Source organism: Aquarana catesbeiana, linkage group LG01 (genome assembly GCF_042186555.1).
Source record: "Aquarana catesbeiana isolate 2022-GZ linkage group LG01, ASM4218655v1, whole genome shotgun sequence".
NCBI lineage: Eukaryota > Metazoa > Chordata > Amphibia > Anura > Ranidae > Aquarana > Aquarana catesbeiana.
Window position 1 is genome coordinate 608,746,322 of NC_133324.1, and position 18,688 is coordinate 608,765,009.

The window sequence follows — 18,688 nt, forward strand, 5'->3', positions numbered from 1 at the left end:
AGTGATGTCCGATGAGATCATGGGAGAAAGAGCCAGGGAGTGCTAAAGCTAAGACTTTTTATCAATATTACCAGCTGTTAAAGCGTATATGACATTTTAATGGTTGAGTTTGCATCTACTCTAACAAACTATAGCTGAGTTCTTTAAAGTGCAGTGCTAGGATACATTTTCCTATGTGACCTTCCAGTGTGCGGATCACATATCCTTTTTTTTGTCCACAACAACCTATCAATAGCTAGCTCTTTAATTGTCAACATCTTAGTATATATTTTTTTTAATTAAATTGATTATGTTAGATTTTTCTCACCTTTTTCTCCTCCAGCTGCGGGATCAACATCAGAATGAAGGAGTCTGTGGGAGGAGCGGAGGAGGCAGCCACACCCCCTGCTCTGCCCACCAACTCCGGCTGCCTCCGGAGATATTGGAGATCCCTGAGGCACAGCTTAAGCTGGGGGAGTGTTACAGGCAGCCTCCCCCCATGGCTTGGTGACTTGCTCGCTCCGCTACAGCTCTGCAAGCAGAAGCAATATAGTACAGCCTGTAGCGGTGGACGATGATCCCGGTGTCACCCCCCTTCTTGCCAATTGCTTGATGAATATATGCTGCAGCAATAAAAATGTGAGCTATAATGCCAAACTGCTGCACATGTGCTTCTATAGCAGCAGGGCGTTGTGTGCTGAGAACTCACTCACCGCAAGCTCCCAGCACATTGTCCAAGCTGTCATCATCAGTCTTGGTCAAGGCATCTGACCTGGAGCCATTCCTCCAGGTGTTTATCTGCATTTTTCTCTTTGATATTTTTAAGGCATCCCTCCTATGTTGGTAACTATGCAGGGGATGATGTCTATGATCTTCTGCACATCAGCTAGATTGATATCTAAATTCAGGATCCCCTACATACATAATAATACATAATTTTTTATATGGGGGTGGGGTGTTAACAAAATTATCCACCGCAGGTGGCAGATATGCTAGATACTCCATTGTGTACAAGCCTTGGAAATGACTAGAATCGATTTTCAAGAGTCACCCCCTCATAGACTTCAATGGGGTTTGCAATTTTTAGACTTTGCGATGGGTTCATAAAGTCCCCATGAACCAAACCCATACACATTCACTCATCCTTAGCTAATGAGATTGCTGACATATAATTTGTGCTATTGGAACCTGAAATGCACGCTTCTACTGATCCCGTTAAAGCCACATTACAGCAGTTGTCAAAAAGACAGTGTAATGCCCCAAGTTTTCATGTCATTTTGGTCTTAGTAATGCAGTCATCCAGAGCTACATTCAGCTTACACAACAAATATTTTATGGTCTTTCCTTTTAATAGTTCAAGAGGATTCATCATAACCTAAAATGTCCCCAATCTTTTGGACAGGGTATTGTTCCACATATTACAATGAATCCAACCATTCTGTCATCATATTTTAGTTTACAAAGAATGAATTGGTCATACTTATTTATAACACATTTTTCAACAAGTTTCACCACAGCCATCTTATTTTTTTTTTTTTCACCGTTTGCGGACACTAGCCTTTTAATATGGCTTTTTTTAAATTTTTTTTAACAGCATTCATCATAACTATCTGTTCTTAATAAATGATTCCATTTCATCGAATAAGTGAATACATCTCCGGGTCTGCAACTTCAACAGGCTGTCAGTGAGCTAAATCATTTTTAATGCTCGTCTACACCACTAGATGGGAGAGATGAGATTGTCCATCCTGGTGCCCATGGGGAGCTACTACTATTGTGTAGGATAGTCTTTACATTGTTTACTGTAGTTTTTTTGTTTAAACATTGTCTATGTTATACTTTGCCCAAGTACATGCTAGAGGGTTTGTGCTTAAATGAGTAGTATGGGTCACACTTATGTTTTACTGTTTTACTGTATATCCTCTTTTGCTCTTACCATGGAAGCCAGATTGGCATGCTCTGTAACTATCTATCCTAGCATGTTTTGTACATTTATGTTCAATAAATCATTTATGAAAAAAAAAGTGAATGAATCCATCACCAACCTGCCTTACTGTCTTGAAATGATGACATCCTAGCAATTATTCAAATAACATTCAACCATAAACTTAAAAGTGGCACAAAGTCTATTGGCCTAACTTATCAGCTCATGGAACACTTTCTACTAAACATGCCTTTTAATAAGTACAACAACATCAATATAATAGCCTTTACTGTATTGCACACACTTCAATTTTTTTCTCCAGGTCATTATTGATAATATTCCCTCCCCCCCTCCGGTGTCACATTTGGCACCTTTCAGGGTGGAGGGGGGTGCAGATACCTGTCTAAGACAGGTATTTGCACCCACTTCCGGCATAGACTCCCATGGGAGTCTACGCCTCTTCCCGTCCCCACCGCGCTGTCTCCTGGGAAACACACAGCTCCCAGGAGAGAGCGGGGACCACTTGGGACGCGCAGCGCGACTCGCGCATGCGCAGTAGGGAACCGGGAAGTGAAGCCGCAACACTTCACTTCCTGATTCCCTCACCTAGGATGGCGGCGGCAGCTGCTGAGAACCGAGCGGGTTCTCGGCGTCGCCTGCCGACATCGCTGGACCCCGGGACAGGTAAGTGGCCATGTATTAAAAGTCAGCAGCTGCAGTATTTGTAGCTGCTGGCTTTTAATCTTTTTTTTTTTTTTGGCGGTGTGGGTGGACCCCCGCTTTAAGGCAAAGTTTCTATGAGGTTACCTTTAACACACGACATCTTATACTTTTTATATTTTGCATTATACTGTATATTCAAGTAATTCACTCAGGTTTTATAGTTAAATATCAGAACTGTCTGCTTCCCCACAGGGGTCCATTTGTATCAAAAAATCATAACAGCAGTATATTGTTCATCTGCATTTCACAAGTCATATGCCCCGTACACACGATCAGATTTTCCGACAACAAAACCGTGGACTTTTGTTCAAAGGTTATTGGCTCAAACTTGTCTTGCATACACACGGTCACAGAAATGTTGGCCAACAATTGCGAACATGGGAACGTCCTGACGTACAAGACGTATGACGAGCGGAGAAAAAGAAAGTTCAATAGCCAGTGCGGCTCCTTCTGCTTGATTCCGAACATGCATGAATTTTTGTGCTTCAGACTTGTGTACATACGATCGGAAATTCCGACAACAAAGTTTTGTTGGCGGAAAATTTAAGAACCTGCTAGCCAACATATGTTGGCAGAAAGTCCGACAACAAATGTTCGATGGAGCATACACACGGTCGGACTTTCAGTCAACAAGCTAACATCCAACATTTGTTGTCGGAAAATCCGATCGTGTGTACGGGACATTAGAGTTTTTAGTTTTGTACATACTGCACCATATCTTTAATTACTGCAGCATAAATAGTCTGTTTGAAAGATTATCAGGAAAGTAAGCATAACATCAGCTATTAGCAGGCACCAATAGGTGTCTATACATACTTTTAGGCTGGCCACAAATGGACGGAAAACTGACCAGTTCAGCAAGGATCAGCCAAATTTTGATCTATCTATGGCTGTTCCCACTCGAGAGAAGTCAACCTTAAGCCTCGTACACACGATCGGACTTTAAACAAACTTTTCCGTGGATTTCTGTCCACTTTCATAGATCAAAAGCAAGAGGGTGCCTCAGGCATGCTGCTGTACTATAAATTACTCCCTAGTTTAAACAGAACTTTTATTTTGATAGAAAATGTTAGAATGTTTTATAACATTTCTTGTGCTGGTTCATGGTATCTCTTTGCCCTGATTCTATGACATTTTTGTTTCTATAAGATACACAATGCATGTTATTATTATTTTTTTCAACTTGACCTAGGTGCAGTACAACAATGCATACAAAGTATATGTTGTAAAGATCATATTCTTCTAGATGAGGGATTCCTCTGGCAGCCCAATATCAACTGTTGCTTTAGTATAAAGTCTATGCTTTGTAATACTGATGATTGTGTAGTTCAGTGAACTCAGTCCATCTCTGCGCATTCGCTTTCCAGCTTTTTTTATCAGAGGTATACTGGTTGAAAGGAGAAAAGAGAAGAAAATCAGGGTATTGCTGTGATGATGTCTGCTTTCTGAACTCTTTTCTATACAACAAAATTGTATCCTCTTTTCTATATTACAAAACTGCATCTTTTCTATACAACAAAATTTCTCTTGTCAGAAACATATGAAAAAAAAGATGAAAATCAGTGGATGACACTGATCTGCTATTAAATCTGTGGTATAGCTCAACACTTGTTGACATGTATCAAGCAATCATTCCAACACAATAAGCCATACAATCTATGAGTCATGTTTATTAATCACAACATCACAGTACTAAAAGGTTGAATCAAGTGGACTGTCAGTGGGACAAATCCTATCAACATTAGAATCTATGAGGAGTGTCTAGGTTGGATAAGGTGATTAGGCAATGGGGGCTATGGAGATTGGACTGATTTTATTTTTATTTTTTGGACAGTGAAATTGTTCTTTAAAGCCAATGGGAAAGCATTGTGTAATTGCCAGGCATCTAACATTTCAAAAAGGGGGTCATCAATTATATTCTCATGTTTCTCTTTTAACAGGTTTAATTTAAATGTTTTGCATATCCAAAGGATGTAATCCACGTAAGCAGTTTGGCTTCTATGTATACCAAGAAAATATGTACCTACAGTGTGTGATATACACTCACCGGCCTTGTTATTAGGTACACCTGTTCCATTGCTTGGTAACACAAATTGCTAATCAGCCAAACACGTGGCAGCAACTCAGTGCATTTAGGCATCTAGACGTGGTGAAGATGATTTGCTGAAGTTCAAACCGAGCATTCGAATGGAGAAGAAAGGGGATTTAAGTGACTTTGAACGTGGCATTGTTGTTGGTGCCAGATGGGCTGGTCTGAGTATTTAAAAAACTGATGATCTACTGTGATTTTCATGCACAACCATCTCTAGGGTTTACAGAGAATGGTCTGAAAAATAGAAAATATCTAGCGAGCAGCAGCTGTGTGGATGAAAATGCCTTGTTGATGTCAGAGGAGAATGGGTAGACTGGTTTGAGATAATAGAAAGGCAACTGTAACTCAAATAACCACTTGTTACAACCAGGGTATGTAGAATACCATCTAAATACCATTTAAATATGCCCATCAGAGTGCCCCTTAACATAAAATGTGCCCATCAGCATGCCCCTTATTTTATGTTAATGTTCACTCTGATGGGCACATTTTATGTAAGGTTCACTCTGATGGGCGCAACAAAATGTGCTCATCAGAGTGAACATTACCATAAAATATGCCCATCAGAGTGCCCCTAGGGGGCACTCTGGGACACCTAATGTAAGGGGGCACTCTGGGGACACCTGATGTAAAGGGGCACTCTGATGGGCACACCCGATGTAAAGGAGCACCCTGGTTGGCACACCTGATGTAAAGGGGCAATCTGATTATGGCACCTAATATAAGGGGGCACTCTGATGGGTACAAATGATGTAAGGGGGCACACTGATAGGTGACAACAGTTGTAAGGGGGCCTTTTGATGAAGAAACCTGATATAAGTGGGCACTTTGATGGGAATACCTTATGTAAGAGGGCAATCTGATGGGGACTCCTGATATAAGGGAGTACCCTGACGGTGGCAACTGATTTATGAGGGTAGTCTGATGGGGGCACCCAATGTAATAATTTACTTTGGTAGTGGCACCTGATGTAAGGGGAAAAGCTATTGGAGACATTTACAGAGTATTACCAGATTGTGTGGAGGAAACAGCAGGAAAAGCGTGTCTTGCGACAAAAAAAGGAAAAGACATGTACAATCTTTCATGAAACAGACTTGTGATTCGGACCTCGGCTGGAAATTTTTTTTAGTGACCAGACCTCCTTGAATTTTAATTTACTACCCCTGGTCTACACTGTAGTAATAAACAAAAGCTAAAAACGAACTATAGGCAAACTTTCAAACTTTTTTTTTTCAGAGTAAGGGCGTGTTATAACCCCTGTCAGATTTTTTTTTTCTCATTGCAGAGATTTCCACTTCCTGTCTCATAGCTAAAACAGGAAGTGAGAAGAAATCCTTGCAAATTAAGGGGATTATTTGAGGACCCCCAGAATACAAGAAATAGTGTCCCCATTGGAAGATTTCCCCTCTATTACTTTTCTGGGGACAACCCAAAATTTGGGATTTTCTTTTACTTTCACTTTCAATGATAATGGTAAACAGGACAAATAGAGAGCGTAAATCTCCCTAACAGGGGCACAGACAGTAATAACAACAGACAGGAGTTCTAATCCTTCTCCACTCTATCCAAAACGAAAAAAAATGGCTTTAGTTATACCTTAAAAGAGAAGTAGGGTTTTTGCTTTTTTTGGCAATTGATACGCACCTAGTTGGATGCAGCATCAGACCGATACTGCAGCTGTCCCCCGGCGTCTCTGCACTGAGAACCGAGCCACTGAACATCATCGATGGCTCGGTTCTCCTTCCTCCCCGAGCAAAGCGATGCTGTCTGTCAGCATCTCTCCTGCTCTGATCCTCCATGCTCATTGAAGCACTGAGGTGTGGAGGGGCGGGGAGCAGCCGTCTCAGCGGCTCGCTGAGACTGCCATCAGTCAAGGCAGCTGGCGGATCCAGACTTCGGAAGTCGGGATGATGCACTGCCTCGACTGATAGCAATGACACCAGTGGAGAGCGGACTTCAGACCATTCTCCGCTGAAAACGGGTCACAGGAGTGCAAAACGAATTGTACTCATGTGACCCATAGGAGAAGCCCAGCCTAAAAAGCTCTGGCTGGACTTCTCCTTTAAGTTAATTACCAGACTTCATTACAAACACTGTTTTGTAATATCATTTATATTTGGGAACATACAAAATGCAGGATTTCTTTTCCTTGAAAGAATTCAATATATTGGTGGATTTGTGAAAAGCCTGAGAAGATCTTTTCTAGGCAATAATAATTTTTACTTGTAATGTGTTGATTTTTTTTTCTGAAGTTGAGACTGTGGTCTATGGAGAAATTTTATAGGAATGAGTGGAATACATTCATGTATCCACAAGACTCTCATTTAAGCGTATAGAAATGTATAATGTTTTTTTGCAGATACAGAGTTATTAACGTATAGTTTCTTTTTTCAGTAATAGTTGTGCACAGATGTACTGTTTAAACTACCTTCTTAGGTATAGGCCAAGCTACCACCCTATACAAAAATATATGAGAGAGAAGAGGCTTGACTCCTATGTGAGCGGTGTATGCCTAAAAAGATAACAGAAGTTGCACTCCAACCCAAAATAAGACAATGAAAAAGGTATCCCAAACAGGAGGGGATAGAGAAAAGCAGGGAAGAGCAACAACCTGATGTAAGTATCAAAAGTGAAAATTTATTGGCTTAAACGCATGTAACAGGTAACAGGGTAATGACCCAATATGGTGCTGTACCTAATAAAAAATCGCCAACCACCTGTAGAGGCTGGTCTGTCGCAACCACAGACAGGGGGAACAGAACAACATAAAACAAATACATAAAACAAAAATAGCGTCCGGACGCACAATGAATTGGTGTCCGCCTTGTTATCCACTATGGGAAATGAAATAGCGATTGCTAAGTAGGGCTACAAGGCTGACATCAATCCCAGAGGTGGAAGGGCTCGAGGGAGGGAGATGGAAGACTGGGAACTGTGGAGAGGATCATTGAAAGTCCATAGTGCATCAGGGATGCTGAAGGTGGGTACCAGTTGGTGAAGGTGTCTCACTGATGTCTACAGGGCAACATGTCCGGGCGGTCTAGAGTAAGGGGGCAAAGTTACCAAAGTTCGGTGCTGTGTGGAAGTGCATCGCCGGCACAGTGATTGTGTGAAAATGACTGGTAATATAGAATGCCCTGGACTGGAAGTGTTCTCATACAGCCGGAAGCAATGAGCAGTTTGTGAAGACACCATGGAGGTATATGAATGAAGCTATATCAAAGCTGATAAAGAGTCATGGTACATTACCATCCCAGAAGGATGCCCTCATTCACTTCAGGGGTGGGCGTCTTCCCGAAAAGATGTCCTGCCGTCAGGAGGTCACACCACCGCTACGCGGTATTCGTGTGGAAGTCCTTGCACTATGTGTGAAGTGCACATGTGCTGGCATTCATGAGGAAGCATCTGTGGAGTAGCCATCCAGGTATGCGGTCTCAACCATGTCCTCCTCTGTTCTCCGTCAATGCCGTGCGATCACATGATCAGTATCCTCCTGGTGTCCAGTGGTGTCCAGGCTCCTAATCAGAACATATTAGGAGCCTGGACACCACTTGGCTGTCCCAATTCCCCAGGACTAGGGGGATATTCCCCTGTGGGCATTGCCAAGTATGCCCATTTGTTCACAGAACCGCAGTCTTTAGTGACTCCCAAAACAAAATGGAGTTTCACATAAAAAACCTAGTCAACTGTGCCACCAAGAGGGTGATCTATACGATTACCTGTCCATGCAATAAGATGTATATAGGTAAAACAAAATGACAACTTAGAATCCGTCTTGGTGAGCATATGAGAGAAATTGAGGAAAAGAATCCGGAGAAACCGGTGGCCAGGCATTTTGCCCAGTTCCATCATGGCAAACTCTCTGGTATGCGAGTGAAGGGTATTTATGTTCTCAACCCCTCCTCCAGAAGAGGAGACTTTGACCAGATACTTCAGCAACAGGAAAAATGGTGGATTTTCCGGTTGGGCTCCCTTGTGCCTATGGGCCTCAACACGGAACTAAATCTACAACCTTTCCTGGTGTCTTAGGTCCAGATATCTATTGGACTAACTTTGGGGACTTGGCATAACATTTTGCCTTAGTCTCGACTGGTCCATGCAGCATATTCCGCTGCTGTTGTACATGTATGGGTGGGTAGGTGGGCATCCCGGGTCACTCTGGTCTGCCCACACACCCACCCCACTATGGCCTGTCCCCTGTCTATGTACCGTCCAAGTCTGCTGTCTGTTGTTTTTTCCTTGTTTTTCCCTTTCCCCATTCCATTACCTTTTCCCTCCCCCTGTGCCCCACCCCCCTCCCCCTTTTTCTTGGATGTGTAATTTTTTCAGCCCTCTATATACAATGGATTATGTCAGTTCACTGATGCCAATCACTATTTTGCATTTTACTTTCTTTTAATACCATGCCAGGGTTTCCAAGCATCCCATACCAGCTATATGTTTGGAATTGAGCCACACAGAATAAAAGTGATTCAACACAGTCTCAGACGAGTAATGCTAAGCAGATCGCGGTAGTCCGGTCAGTATACAGCAAAGGGATAGTCCCTCCTTTCTGTCATTAATTATTCTAGGTGGGCGTATCCGAGGCAGGAACATCACTTTAAAAGGAGCCCTCGTAAACCATCTATCATGTCCAGACGAAGCTACACACCCCCAAATGTGAAACGCGTTGACGTCATCTCCGCCCGGACGCCACGCTCAGACACTATTTCCCATTGGTGTCTATGGGCACGTGATTCTACAGGAGGATACTGATCATGTTATCGCACGGCATTGACGGAGAACAGAGGAGGACATGGATGAGACCGCATGCCTGGATGGCTACTCCACAGATGCTTCCTCATGAATGCCAGCTCATGTGCACTTCACACATAGTGCAAGGACTTCCACACGAATACCGCGTAGCGGTGGTGTGACCTCCTGACGGCAGGACATCCTTTCGGGAAGACGCCAGCCCCTGAAGTAAATGACGGCATCCTTCTGGGATGGTAATGTACCATGGCTCTTTATCAGCTTTGATACAGCATCATTCATATACCTCCATGGTGTCTTTACAAACTGCTCATTGCTTCCGGCTGTATGAGAACACTTCCAGTCCAGGGCATTCTATATTACCGATCATTTTCACACAATCGCTGTGCCGGTGATGCACTTCCACACAGCACCGAACTTTGGTAACTTTTCCCCCTTACTCTAGACCGCCCGGACATGTTGCCCTGTAGACATCAGTGAGACACCTTCACCAACTGGTACCCACCTTCAGCCTCCCTGATGCCCTATGGACTTTCCATGACCCTCTCCACAGTTCCCAGTCTTCCATCTCCCTCCCTCGAGCCCTTCCACCTCTGGGATTGATGTCAGCCTTGTAGCCCTACTTAGCAATCGCTATTTCATTTCCCATAGTGGATAACAAGGCGGACACCAATTCATTGTGCGTCCGGACGCTATTTTTGTTTTATGTTGTTCTGTTACCCCTGTCTGTGGTCACGACAGACCAGCCTCTACAGGTGGTTGGCGATTTTTTATTAGATACAGCACCATATTGGGTCATTACCCTGTTACCTGTTACATGCGTTTATGCCAATAAATTCTCACTTTTGATACTTACGTCAGGTTGTTGCTCTTCCGTTGAGCCCTGCTTTTCTCTATCCCCTCCTGTTTGGGATACCTTTTTCAAGCTACCACCCTGGAACACACTGCAGGCTCTCCGCCTTTGTTTCTTGAACCCCTCATCTTGGGCAAATGTCCTCTCTCCTCCATGCAGCCAGCTCAGTGGAGTGGGCTACATCTAGAGAGCATTGAAGGGTAATGTGCTACTTTAGTACTTTAGCTGGGATCAACTTACCTTTATAAATCATTGATAAACTTTGAACTATTTTTTTCCTACTGCTGAGTCTATTTATGTGCCTGGAGCTATTTTTAATTAATACTTTGCAATTGCCATGCAAATGTAAGATTTAAATGCATTTTCAGACCGCACATACCTTTCTCTTCTCACATACCTTTTTACATTGCGCTCATTGCCTATATCTCTTTCATGAAGAATCGCTGTTGCTCTTGAAATCTTTGGATCAGGACGTTCTATTTTCATTTCAGCAGCAATCACCCTTCATAAAAAAATTGCAAAATGTCAGTTATGGCTTCATCCTAAAGTCAACTTAGTCAACCTTATCCATCAAACAGTGTTAGACATGTTAGGTGTATTTTATATGGTACTTGCAGGTGGCGGGCATCATCCGGTCTCACCCCTTTGCCCCCTTTTTCTTTCTTTCCACAGTGTTGTGAGGCTGGGAGAAAGCCACTATATTGGTGGAAGTATCATGAAGCAATTCATCCTGTTCTTAGACCCAGCACTCTGGGAATACCATTAGTGCAATACACTATTCAGGACTAAGAGTGGGTGGGATATTCCTTTGATGATGTCAGAGTTCTGACCTGTGGGGATAAAAAAGGAAGGGTGCCTAGGCACATGTTTGGAAGTCCTCTGCTGCTTCTAATTGGGATTTATATGCTGAAGGTACATTTTTTATTTACTGATTGGATAATCACAATAACTGGTACTAATAACTGTGCTATTGTGAAGAGTCTACATCACCAGGCAGCAACATGGACACTTCCCATTGTCCACTAGTCCTAGAGACTCCAACGGTACCATGGTGATATTGAGGGGTGGTGACAAGACTGATCAATGCTGGGCCCAGACTGCAGTGCTGGAACTTCGTTCTCCACTAGCAGAAGAGGCATCTGCAATGGACACATGATGGCAAGAGTTGCGTGGAAAAAAAGGGGGGGCTTTGCAGAGATTTTTTTTTTTGTTTACTGGTGAATGGATAAGATGTTAGCTTTGGGGGAGATCTTTGTTGGATTTACTGAGCCAGTAACAGAGGTGCAGATGAAGGTATTATCTTTTATACTTAATGGAAACCTTATGAGATCAGCCCACCCCTCCCCCCCCAAAAAAAAAATACTTACCTGAGCTTGATTTCAATCCAGTGCTGTGCTCCTCACTGGGCATGGAAACAGCAGCAGGTACCATTGGCTCCTACTGCTGTTAATCAAATCCAGTGAAGAAGGAGCTGGGGTCTGATCCACACTATGTGTGTCAATATACGCACACATCTCGGCTCAGTATCAACCCTGCATGAGTGCCCTCATAGCAAGTGGCTTGCTATGGGGGCACTCAGAAGGGAAGATGAGCCAGGAATCCAAATAGATGGATTAGGGCTGCTCTGTGAAAAAACATTGCACAGAGCAGGTAAGTATGGCATGTTTATTATTAAAAAAGGTTGTACCTTTACAATCACTTTACATTTCTATATGTGTATACCATATTAGATAGTAAAGAAAATGCATACTACTGCAGCAATATTATATTGCAAACCTTTCATACAGTTCATCATCTTCTCCTCCCCAGCCCCAGAACATGTTTGAAAAACCATTTACTTTCAGGAACTGCTCCTTTGTAAAGGCCACAATTCCTCCAAACAGCGTTGGATAAATTAACCTGTAAAGAAAATATATAATACATAAGTACTTTAAAATTTTATATTTGCAGTGCACTATTTACATTTCTATAAGTCACTTATTTTGTGTGCACAGGACAAATAAAGTGCGGGAAAAAAACTTCAAACAAGGAGCGAAAAGCTTTCTTATATATTATGTACCATTTAAATAACTTACTTGACTTATCACTAACTCCTCTTTATTTTTATAGCTGCAAAAAGGAATGCTTTTCTCCGTTTTTAATACAGCAAATATTTTAACTAACCAACGTGTTGACATGCTCAATTCACACTCACTGTATGCCTTTCTTCTTTAAGTACTGGCCTTATAGACCTAACATAAAACAGTTACATTTGATACATACAGTACAATCTAGAATAGCCATACCCCACATTGTTATGTCTCCTTTTACCCATTTTTCTATACATACTAGTTGATTTATGTTTCTTAACCTACTTACTACAATTGTAATTCTATTACTTTGATGTCTACAGTAGATTGACAATGTCTTTATTCTGATTTCATTATGCTGTTATACGTCAAAGGATATTGTTATAATAAAGTTTTTTTTCTTTTCTATTTTCTATTCACATTTGTATTTTGTACAATGAATATTGATGTACAGTATATTGCTTTCATTCATCAACAAAACTTTATTGTGAAAAAAAAAATGTTTGTACTAACTAAATCACAATACACAAGATATGAAGACAAGTTATAAAAAATATCTAGCTATACATTTTCTTTCTAATTAAAGCTCCAGAGATTTCCCACAAGGCCAACGGATCCAAGTCTAGAAATTATTCAAGTTATTTTTTCTATGCCCAGTTAGGATATGTCTATAAATAAAAAAAATCTAAGCCTAAAAACACCATAAACTGCACTCTATATAATTTCCTAAGCACCATCCATTTTCTGCCTAATTCGAAGACAGTCAGGATAAACTTATCTCTGAACACCACAAGAGACTCCAATCGATCTGAGATGAGAATCAGAAAATAAAAATATTTTTTTTGGGTGAGAGCTGCAGTTTATAACCATACACAAAGTATATCCTCATTATAATATCAATTTTAGCTACTTGCTGACCGCATTATAGCTGAAAGACTGCTATGTAAACAAAATAAGTGGCGGTTACCAAAAAAAGAAAAACAAGAAAAAAAAAAAGCCCCCCCCCCCCCCAATCTATCTCAGGTCCTTAGGGTCTGGTATGGATTTTAAGGGGAACACCATGCCAACATTTTTTTAAAAGATGGCATGGGGTCACCCCCAAAATCCATACCAGACCCTTCTGAGCATGCAGTCCGGCAAACCAGGAAAGGGGGGGCACTGGATTTAAATCAGGGGACATGTTTTTTATTTATTTATTTTTAAGAAAGGACTTGTCAAAAACTGCATTTGTGTTTTTATTTACTTTTGATTTTTTTGGGGCCAAGGTTGTGGGGAAGAGGCCCTTGTCCTTATCAACATTGGGACAAGGTACTTTGGGGAGAAGGCCCAAAGCACCCCTCCATGTTGAGGGCATTTGGCCTGGTATGGTTTGAGGAGGGGTGCTTGCTCCCCCCCCCTTTTCTGGCCTGCTGAGCTGCATGCTGGTATGGGCTGGTATGGACTTTGGAGGGACCCCACACCATTTTAAAAAAAAAGAAAATTTGCATGGGTTCCCATAAAAATCCATACCAGACCCTAAGGGCCTGGTATGGATTGGGGGGACCCCCACACTGTTTTTATTTTTTCATTTTTTTTTAACAAGCACTTTTTTCCTTGCATTCTGCTGTAATTGGGGAATTGCACTGACGCAGATGAGTCATGGTTGTTAAGGATGCGGCGGCCGTCCGCTCCTTAACCAGTTATCCACAATGGATTTAGATTATTCCTAATGTTACCAAATGTGACTTTGTCCAAATGAAACAAATGAACAAATGCATTTGCTATAACTTTTTTGACATTCATTGCCATTTGTTTCTATGTCCATTCAGAAATTCTGATACACCCAAAACTCAGAAAACTAAATGATTTGCACATGTCTAGCCCAAAGGGCTTCTAACGCATGATATGAAACTTGTGCGTTGAAATCAAGCATTCAAAGCTCCCAACTTTCCAATCCACCTTTTCACAAGTGCATTTAAACTCTTTATAACATAGAGAACGTATATTTCTGGTAAGAACCTGGCACTTCTGGTGGTTTGGAAAATTGACAGAACTGAATGTTTGACTTCAATGTACAAGTGCTATATTATGTTTTAGCATTATAACCCAATGTTGGCCATCTTTTTTTTTTTCTTATACCTGAGGAAAGCAATAAGTTCTAAGGCATTGCCTGTATTCCAGACGGAGAAATATGTGGAAGCATACAGTGTGTACGGTGGAGTTTAACCCTTTTCATAAACACATTGAACTCTTTAATGTAGATCATTTATATCAGGTAAGAATTTGGCATTTTTTGTGGTTTAAAAAGTTGGGAGTATGGAATGCTTGATTTCAATGCACAAGTTGTATACCATGCAATAGCAGCCCTTTGGGCTATTTCTGGATACTGGGTGTGGACTATATTTTTCACATTCATTGTCATTAAAGCGGAGGTCCGCTGAAAAAAAAATATTAAAAGCCAGCAGCTACAAATACTGCAGCTGCTGACTTTTAATATATGGACACTCACCTGTCCAGGGAGCCCGCGATGTCGGCAGCCGAAGCCGATCCATCCTTCGGCTCTCGCCTGCTGCCACCCTCGGTAAGGGAATAAGGAAGTGAAGCCGTGCGGCTTCACTTCCTGGTTCCCTACTGCACATGCGCGAGTCGCGCTGCGCGTCTTCTCAGGTCCCTGCTGTGTTCTGTGTCTCACAGAATACAGCGGGGGAGGACGGGGTAGGCGCCGGAAGTGCCTTAGGTCACCACACCGCAGTGATCTATGCCAGGAAGTGGGAGCAAATACCTGTATTAGACAGGTATCTGCTCCCTCTTCCCCCCTGAAAGGTGCCAAATGTGACACCGGAGGGGGGGAGGAATCCAAAAAGTGGAAGTTAAATTTTTGGATGGAACTCCACTTTAAGAACTATCTTCAGCATAAAACAAAAAGAACAAGGAGACCTGAAAGTGATGGTTTGGCTCCCATAGAGTCCTGATCTCAAAATCATTGAGTCTGTCTGGGATTAAATTAAGAGACTAAACGATTTCAGGCACCCTATATCCACAGATGATCTGCGGTTAGTTCTCCAAGATGTTTGGAACAACTTACATGCCGAGTTCTTTCAAAAACTGTGAGCAAGTGTACCTAGAAAAACTGATGCTGTTTTGAAGGCAAATATTGATTTGATTTGCACTTCTATTCTGTTCATTTACTTTCCTATTTTGTTAACTGATAATTTAAACTATTAACCATGCTATTTCAAAAAGTATTTCTAATTTACAGCATTTTTCACCCTGCCTTAAACTTTTGCACAGTACTGTATGTTGAAATAATCAGTCACAAGAAGTCAAGTGACAGTGCTGGGCAAATCAGCCTTTTCACATGGGGTGTCCATAGTCCTGCATACCTCCCAACTTTTTGAGCTGGGAAAGAGGAACACCTAATAGCAAAAGTATGTAGGCATAGGACACACCCCTGCCACGCCCCCTTAAAGGAGAATTATACAAAAAAATGATTAGTTAAACCCACAGATGCATCTTTTTACCACTACTATTTCTTTAGGCTGGTTTCACACTGGGGCGGTGGGTGCTGTGGGTGTGTATACACCACTCCTTCACCGCTCCAAAGATGCTGTTATGGCATCCTGCCAGCGCATCGCTCCAGTGTGAAGGCCCTCGGACTTTCACATTGGAGACACAGCAGCGGCTGTTTCAGGTCGGTTTGCAGGCGCTATTTTTAGTTTAATAGCGCCTGCAAAAGGACCCACTGTGATAGAAGTCTTATACTGGCTTTTGAAATGTACAAATGCAGCAATTTAGATATTGGATGAAAGGTTTAGCACTGGGAAACATTTTTTGAAAGATAAAACTGCATTTTATCTACAACTATATAGATCAGACCAAAATGAGGGACAAATTAGGGGGAAGGAGGGACATAGGGACTTTGTTCCAAATCAGGGACAGTCTCTCCCAATCTGTGACAGTTGGGAGCTATGATGTAAACTAAAACTCATTACTTACACAAACTTTACAAAGACTATTCTTCACTCCAGGCAAATGAACACTATAGTGAGAGAACGAAAGTTAAGGTAAGTATATGCTGCTGGATAGGGTTGGGCCGTCATGGCCACTTTAAAATTCTTTATCACTTCCATATAACATCTATATAGTGATAGGACAGTAAGTTATTAACTCTTTGCTAATGTTTTACCTAGAAAACAGGCAATCTGCACATATTTACAAGGTGAAAGTGCTAAAATAGTTACCATCTGTTATTTATTCAGATGAAAAAAATTAAAGTAATTACCTGAAATTAAACTTGTCTAAAGAATTTGCTAAATGTCTGGGGTTTTCAGAACACCTGTACAGATTCCTCTGATCCATTGGAATAATGTCAATATCACTAAAGATGAAGCAATTATAATCATACTCCTTTATTGCCTCTGAAAAGCCGACATTCATCAATTTTGCTCTGTTGAATTTTGTTTCTCCATGCTGTTAACATCAGACACATATAATCATTAACTGTCATAGATAGATATCAGACACAGTCGGTGCTTTAACACACATAAAAAAATGCTAATTTATGAGCAGCTTGCAAAAAAGACTTACATTAAAAAAACTCCTAAACAAAGTTTCCATTGGAACTGCAGCGCCTAAAAACAAGGGGGTTCACCCACACCGCCAAAAAAAAAAAATATTAAAAGCCAGCAGCTACAAATACTGCAGCTGCTGACTTTTAATACATTGCCACTTACCTGTCCTGGGGTCCAGCGATGTCGGCAGGGGACGCCGAGAACCCGCTCGGTTCTCGGCAGCTGCCGCCGCCATCCTAGGTGAGGGAATCAGGAAGTGAAGCGTTCACTTCCCGGTTCCCTACTGCGTGGTCCCCGCTCTCTGCTGGGAGCTGTGTGTTCCCAGCAGACAGCGCGGTCGGGACAGGAAGAAGCATAGACTTCCATGGGAGTCTATGCCGGAAGTAGGTGCAAATACCTGTCTTTGACAGGTATCTGCACCCCCCTCCCCCCTGAAAGGTGCCAAATGTGACACCGGTGGGGGGGAGGGTTCCGAAATGCGGAAGTTCCATTTTTGTGTGGAACTCCGCTTTAAAAACAAAAAAAATAAAAAATCTTTTATCCAAAAATGATGCTTTCCAAGACCCCGTGTTCTTCACCAATTGTGTTCCGCAAACAACTTTCCAGAATATCAGATCCCACTATTTCAAAGGTCAATTTGACATATGATTATCCAATTCCACACTATAACTCACAGTACAGCAGAATAAGTGAGACTCCTTCAAGTACTGGATTACCACCAACACCACCCTAAATGGATCAAGACTTACCGGAAAGGATGGGCACCAATTCCCAGAGGTCAGTAGTTGCACTTCTATGATAAATTCCCCATACTCGGATATTACAGCAGCACCATCTGGTGTACTTTCCAGGAATGATGGCATACAAACGAATAATTTTGAGCTGAGTTTTGGGTACTTACATCATTATGCTATATGGTGTCTGCACGCACATGTTTATGGTTTGGTGTAACTAGCATTTCATGTGTAGGTGCATTCACTGTATATTCCTCGCTGCCTGGTGGTTTTTTTTTTTTTTATATATTTGTTATATTGATTTAAATCCATTTTAATAAATTGGTTTGTGTAATCTGTAACATCAAATTTTGTATGCTTTCAGGAAGATTTACATTATTATTTGTATACCATCATTTCTGTAGAGTACGTTAGTTGGAGAGTCTTATTCTGCTGCAAAGTAAATCATGGTGTGGGATTGAATAATCACATGTCGAATTGACCTTTGGCATACTGGTGTCTCATATTCTAAAGAACTGTTTTTGAAACACAATAGGTGGAGAACACTTACTGTAGAAGAGCATCATTTTTGGATGAACAGTTTTTGTTTTTTTTAAGCACTGCAGTTCTTATATCAATGTTGACAAAAGACTATTTCAACCAACTGAAAAAAATATAAAAAAATAAAGAAGAGTGGTAATCTTTTATTACCAGATGTACTTTACTATACAGTATGCCATAACCCAGAGCAGACAAGAAAATCATCTCATTACATACCCCATCAATTTATTGATGTAGAACCCAGGAAAACAAGTTTGAGTCTAACCTTTTTACATGCACTAAAAGAGCCACAACACTATCAGCTTAATACATACTGACAATGCGTCAGCAGGAAAACAGCTTGTTTCCCCAAACTCTACCGGCTATATTTTTAGTGCAGTATAGAGAGATTAAAGGGAAAAATTGAAACGTGCTTCCTTTATATGGAAACTCCTTTAAACTCTCCTGGATGTGCACCTAGAAAGAAGTACGG

At 41.5% G+C, this 18,688-nt stretch overlaps 1 protein-coding gene across 1 annotated transcript in view; it reads right to left on the reverse strand.

The window, feature by feature from the left end:
* Window positions 1-1,473: 1,473 nt before the first annotated feature.
* Window positions 1,474-18,688, reverse strand: part of LOC141108133 (beta-1,4-galactosyltransferase 1-like) — a 225,648-nt gene continuing 208,433 nt past the window's right edge. The window contains exons 4-7 of the mRNA XM_073599408.1: window positions 16,654-16,841; window positions 12,100-12,222; window positions 10,721-10,825; window positions 1,474-4,013 (exon numbers count right to left, since the gene is read on the reverse strand). Of these exons, the coding sequence (XP_073455509.1) occupies window positions 3,869-4,013; window positions 10,721-10,825; window positions 12,100-12,222; window positions 16,654-16,841 (561 nt within the window). The 3' untranslated portion in view covers window positions 1,474-3,868. The remainder of the gene's footprint in view (window positions 4,014-10,720; window positions 10,826-12,099; window positions 12,223-16,653; window positions 16,842-18,688) is intronic.